At 51.4% G+C, this 6488-nt stretch overlaps 1 protein-coding gene across 1 annotated transcript; it reads left to right on the forward strand.

Annotated features, from left to right (window-relative positions):
• Positions 1–3257: 3257 nt before the first annotated feature.
• LOC148090960 (protein FAM78B-like) lies at positions 3258–5666 on the forward strand. The gene is made up of 2 exons (XM_087828215.1): positions 3258–3304; positions 4202–5666. Exons 1-2 carry the CDS (start codon positions 3258–3260, stop codon positions 4722–4724), a joined length of 570 nt encoding a protein of 189 aa, XP_087684341.1. The 3' UTR covers positions 4725–5666.
• The last annotated feature ends 822 nt before the right edge of the window (positions 5667–6488 follow it).

The raw sequence follows: 6488 nt of genomic DNA on the forward strand, positions 1-6488 counted from the left end.
CTTTGTTCCAAGAAGCTTGGAAGTGGAGCTGGAGGTAGACCACCCTCAGACATCACCCATCCAAGACCTCAGGGCCGTGCGTGGGAGCAAGCCAGCGGGTCCGCTGACAGCCCACCCAGGACAGGGTCTGAGAGGACCCGAGCTCTGAATCGTGAAGGCTGCGTCCCGACGCTGGAGAGACCCAGTCCCAACAGACCAGGAGGGCCCTGACAGGACAGGCCCGACCCGGCCCTCCCCACATGAGGGCTCTTTAAAAACCCTGGGAAAGGCCTTTTCTGCTGTAGGAAAATGCCTCGCCTCGTGCCAGAAAGGAAAGGATGTGGTCGGAAGGGAAGGGGGGAGGGAGGGGGGAGGCTGGTAGTCACGGGCTTCCCGGAGTCTGACACAAACAGTGCAGGAAGAGGAAAACCTAATTTTAAAACTTACTCTGTAATCACGGTGCAAACCATTTGAGAACTGGGACCCGGGCCAGTGCTAGGACTGGGATTGGCATCCTCGTGGGCTGACAGGCTGTCCAGAGGCTGTGGCTTCCCAACTCACCAGGTGACACAGGGCATTGGCGTCACCCTGTCGCCCCCTACCTCCCAGCACAGCCCTCTCGCCCACCCTGAGCCCTGCCTGCGCCTGCCCCTTGAGGGGCTTCTCTCCATTCTCTCACCTCTTAACCTCCCACCCTGGCTCTTATTTCTAGCTCCTTCCTGGAGTGTTTGGGGGACAGAAAGGTGTGGGTGCTATGTTTGCCAAGTCAAGTGACACTGAGCAGGAGGCCGGCTGGCACATGGGCACACTGCTTTTCTCAGCCTGGGTGGAGAAGAGCCTGGGTCCTCAGTGTGCTGGGCCTCTAACTAAACCTTCCACATTCCTGAGTGGGGACTTTGTCGGGGAGTCATTGACATGAAGACAGAGGAAGGAACCTCTACCCCACTTTCTAAGTGCAGTACCACTGGCACAGCTGCTGTGGCCACCCTGTGGGCTCAGGGCACGCTCCCAGGCGGAGTGGGCCACCCTTAGGAGAACAGGCCAAGAAGAGGCCTGCACAGGCCCTGGAGGCCAGTTGGGGGCCATTTAGGTAGGAACACTGAGATCCCAGATCCCCGGAGTGTGGTCTAGAAGGAGGGGCATCCGTCCTCTTAGCCCCACAGACCTCTTGCGCAGTGTGGAAGGGCACAGCCAAAAGACACCCAAGTGGGTATCCCAGTCCCTCCAGAGTATAGGGCCAGGCAAGGGCTCCTGTCACCTGGACCCAGGGACAGCTCCATCATGAATCTCCAAGCCTCCCCTGGGAGCTTTATGGGCACCCTCCATGTGTGGGCCCCCCCAACTCCCGTCCCACACTCCATCAGGGGATGTGAGGGTCAGCAGTGCCCCCAAGCACCTGTCTACTCCCTGAATGCTGTGCCACCCCCATCCCCTCGACCACAGGGCTTCAGGGGAGCCAAGTGGGGCTCTTCAGAGAGGCGGCTGTCCCCGGGTTGGCACTGGAGAACTGGCTGGTCTGGGTGGCACCTGGACCTCTACCCAGGGACCACTTATTTGAATGAAATGCTTCACATGAGCTTGTTTGATTGAGACTTGACTCTTTCTTTTAAAACAGAGATGCAGAAAGCTTGAAGGTTGCAGTAATCGATGTTTTCATTATTAGCTCCATTGGCGAGTCCATTAGCTGTGAGCGCTGGGTCAATGACTGAGCGTCTAAAGCGCAAACACTGTTTATCACAGCGAGGAGAAGAGGGTGGAGGGGGAGGGAGGAGATAATAATAACGCTGGCCAAGCGTTGTTATTATCTAGTTGCCCAAGCACCGGCTCACACCGTCACTTCACTTGGCCCTTGCGATCGCTCGGAGGCGTAAGGCGGCCCAGCTCTTTCCCGTCCGTTTCTCACGCGACGAGCTGCTGCTCCTGCGGGAACGGCGCGTGCGGGTCCCAGCCTGTGGCGGGCACTGTGTGGTGCCCGCACGGGCGCTCCCGGCTGTTGGCTTCCTCCTCTCGCTCCCCTCCCCCATCTCTGTCCTAACTGTCAGTCACCCACTTTGTGCCACTCTGTGCTAAGTGCTTCCCCTTCATTATCTGACTTAATTCTCACCCCAGGCCTATCACAACCAGTTCGCTCACTTTTGTTTATGTGTGGCTTCTCTGCCGCCCCCGAAGCATCCGTAATTCTCAGTGTTAGGCGTGGTACTAGTCCAATAATAGATCCTAAATGAATAGATGTTAGTGTGTTGATTTTTAAGGCGAGCGAATATATAAAATGTAAAGCTGGTAAAGCTCTTTGTCATATACAAGCTTTACCAGGCTGCAGGCATATAGGCATGAAAATGATCTGAGTCAAATACTTATTCCTTCTGTGGAGATTTATTAAGGTCTACTATTTGCCAGTAATGTGCTAAACACTAATGATTCAAAAATAACTCACAATCCCAAGCCTGAAGGAAATCGTAACCAAGTGGGGAGGACAGACACAAGGACAAATCATTGTAACCTGGGGCCTGTACAGACCTGGATCCACCCACGGGAGCGCGGGAGAGAAGGCTTCCTGGGGGTGAGACCTGCAGTGATTCTTAGAGGATGAGTGGGAGGTGCCCTGAGACTTCACGAGGGGAGAAAGCAGAGCAGGCAGGGGGCAGGGCATGAGATGCGACGTGGTGTGTGGGGATGGAGAGGCCATGTGTCCTGTTGATAAACTTGAATTTTATCCTGTGAGTGATGCCAGTGGTGTCATGTGGAAGAGCCTGTGGAGGGTTTTAGATGTAGAAGGGACACAATCGGATCTGCACCTCAGAGGCAGTTATGGGCAGGTACAGTCGGCCTGGTCAGACGCTGTGGGCTCGGACTAGGAGGGAGAGAGGTTGGATGCAGAAAAGGAGACAAATTCAAGCATCGCTCACGAGGCAGAGCTCACAGGATGCGGTGATGCAGTGGGTGTGGGACTCCTGGAGAGGGCATGGGAACAGCCAGAGATGACCCTCACTTCTGGCCTGGGAGACAGCCGTGGGCCACCCCTGCGGCAGAAATAGGGAGAAAGGGCCAGCTTTCCCATGGACAAGGCGAGTTTGGTTTTGCCTATCTAGAATTTGAAGTGCCTCCATCATCTCACATGTAAAATGGAAATAAACATTCATTTACCTTGCGGTATATTTTGAGCATTGACTGAGAAAACAAAAGCACAGTGGTTGGAATAGAGCAAGTGCTCAGTAAGTATCAGCTACGATAATGATGGTGATGATGATGGTGGTGATGGTGGGGTGATGATGGTGGTGATGGTGGTGGTGATGGTGATAACAGTGGTGATGCTGCTGATGGTCATGTGATGGTAGTGATGATGGTGATGGTGGTGGTGATAATGGTGATGGTGGTGATGGTGGTGATGGTGGTGGTGGTGGTGGTGGTGGTGATAATGGTGATGGTGGTGGTGGTGGTGGTGGTGTGATCATGGTGGTGGTGGTGGTGAGTCCATGGCAGAAGAGAGAGACATGGGCTAAGAGTTGGGTACATGTCCTCCTCCCTCCTTCTATACAAGGTTGGGGGAAGCCAGAAGAAATAGCAAAGCAGTTAGACTTCCAGGCTGGACTTGAAGTCAATGGGAGACCAGCTATAAGAGACTTTGTCTGCCAGCCTGCAGCACGGTTTTCACATCAAGGTGGTTCCAGAAGGTGACCATTATCTTCTGTGTCTATCTTTTCTAAGTGCTGGATTGGCCATTGGCTGGGGTTTAAACAACCTTCTTTGTTGAGTAGAAATTCTACTACTGTGATTTTGTTCTCTTGCAACCTAATAGTTCATTCCAAGTACATCAAACTTTAATCACCATCTCTTCCCAACAAACAAACCTTGCACACACTCATACTTCCAAGAATGTGGTTTTTGCAATGAATGCCTCTAAACACTTGATTATAATTCCACCATCCCAAATAGTTGATGCCTCCTTGTGGTCTCAGAAATGCCTGTTTGAGTTTTCTGCTCCCAGTTGGACCAGCTATGGTTTTCTCTAACTTGTTTTGGTATTGCTTTTTTATTTTTGTTTTGTTTCTATTTGTTCCTATTTAATCCTGAAACAGCACAGCATAGAACTTTTGACCTGAATCCCCTCTGAACTTCCCATTTTGCCCAAGTTGGCTGTGTTAGGAAGTGGCAGGCAGCTCTCCAGCTTTTGAAAAATTCATTCAGTCTCTTCTTTTCTTATGCATCTCTTCTGCTTTGCCAGGTCAAGCTGGGAGCTGCCTGACTTGAGGGAAGGGAGAGTAAAAGCCATCAGTGACTCAGATGGGGTGAGCTACCCTTGGTACGGGAACACCACAGAAACTGTGACCCTGGTCGGCCCCACCAACAAGATGTCCAGGTTCTCCGTCAGCATGAATGACAACTTCTACCCGAGTGTGACATGGGCAGTGCCAGTGAGTGACAGCAATGTGCCACTGCTCACCAGGATCAAGAGGGACCAAAGTTTCACGACCTGGCTGGTGGCCATGAACACGACCACGAAGGAGAAGATCATTCTGCAGACCATTAAGTGGAGGATGAGGGTGGACATTGAGGTGGACCCTCTTCAGCTCTTGGGGCAACGGGCCCGGCTGGTGGGCAGGACTCAGCAGGAGCAACCCCGGATCCTGAGCCGGATGGAACCCATCCCCCCCAACGCACTAGTGAAACCCAATGCCAACGATGCCCAGGTCCTCATGTGGAGGCCCAAGCGGGGGCCACCTCTGATTGTGATCCCTCCTAAGTAGAAGCCGACTGGCCTGACTGTGTGAGGAGCACCTGTCATGGAGACATGCAGTGAGGTTGCCAGGGATGGCAGGAGCCAAACTGAATTTCTGAGCCAAAGCAGACCTCTTGGTTTGCCAGCCTTTGCAGCCACTTGTGAAGAGCAGGGCTGCTCCTTGGGTGGTAGAACCATAACCCATAGGGAAAATCCCTTCCTCTTAGGAATCAAAAAATCACTGCTTTGTCAGACTTGCTGTGATCACCATGCAAGGAGCCATATCTTGGAGCTGATCGGAAGGTTCTTTTACCTGAACTATTGACCATTTCTCTCCCGTGAGATGCAGGGGATGGAAATGAAATTAAACAGTGCCTGTGGCAAATGCTGCTTCCCAACCAATTAGAAGTGGAAGTGAAACACCCACACCAGGCGTGTGTAAGACAGTCCCGCTGTCTGACGGCAGGGTCCTGGGGAAAGGGGTGGAATGAAGTGAGGTGGTGAGGAGGATGGGTGATGGGGAGAGGAAGGAATAAGTTATTATTACAAATGAATTATTGTGCACTTATTAGTTGATTACCTGGTCATCCATACACTCATTGAAATGGAAGGAACACTTAGAAAACCGCAGGTATATTGATTGGCATCTGCTCTAGTCTGAGGGAGCCCTAGGAGCTGTCCAGGTGCTGATGCGAACCCACCGAAGGTTCCATCTACCTACCTCTTTCCAAAAGTGATTATCCAGTCTCCGTAATCGCGGTGTTTGACAGATCATGTCTGTGCTCTGCAGTCGCTATGGTATTCAGGGCCTTCACTGTGTTTTTAGTGAAACCCGAATTGTGATTTTTGTTTACAGCTGCTGATTCTGTTCCCATTACCAGTCCTAACATTACGAAGAGATAATGTGTGTGAGCCATGACTCCATGGAGGGCTTCAAGAACATCTCAACAAATAAGAATAGTATTTTCACTTTTGTTTGTTTGCTGTTTTAGTTTCTGAATGGTTTGGACTGTAGATGCGCACATGCAGGCACGTGGAATGCACGCATGTGGAATGCGCACAGGCGTGCGTGCCAGGGTCCGTGCAGCGTACCTGCTGGCAGACCTGATGTGTGCAGGGAGCTGTGGTGGCACTCAGAGCCCATACTGTCCCCTACATATGAGTATATTCTAGCTCAGTTTCACAGAAGCTCAACTGCTTGTGAGAACGTACTTCCTAAGCCTTAACTTTGGAGCTCTTTAATGGAAATCTGAGCGACTCGCATTAAGCAAGCTGCATGGCTGAGAGCCACCCAGTAACTATGAGAAACCGCATTGCCTTTGGTCAGGCCAATATCAAACTTTTTAGAGAGTTTCTAGTTTTTTACAATAAGGATTTTTCCAGCTCTTCTAGCTTATATCACCTCAAAAAAGAGCTTTCCCCTTTATTCTCAATCATGCAAACTGTGAAATGTAAATACGGTGCCTTGTTCAGCCCCCTCCCCCATGTGCAGTGATTCTAAAGCCCCCCCAGTGCCACTGTGGCTCTGATGGATGCACGTGCCAGCCTGGTTTCAGAGGTGAGAGAGTTGACATTCAGAGCAATGACGACTGTCCCATGGTTGGCCCCAAAGATGTGTCTTCTGCCAGAGTTTAGGGATGGAGCAGGAAAGGCAGGAGGCCTTTTTATTACTTTTATTAAAAATGCAATTTCGCCAAACTCCTTTCAGGTTCTAGTCCCAGGGGTGGTGCTTATCTCATGAGAGGGTTAACAGATCCATTCCAAATTATATAGCATGAACCTCACACCCCAT

Source organism: Miniopterus natalensis, chromosome 19, assembly GCF_054644295.1.
Source record: "Miniopterus natalensis isolate mMinNat1 chromosome 19, mMinNat1.hap1, whole genome shotgun sequence".
Classification (NCBI taxonomy): Eukaryota; Metazoa; Chordata; class Mammalia; order Chiroptera; family Miniopteridae; genus Miniopterus; species Miniopterus natalensis.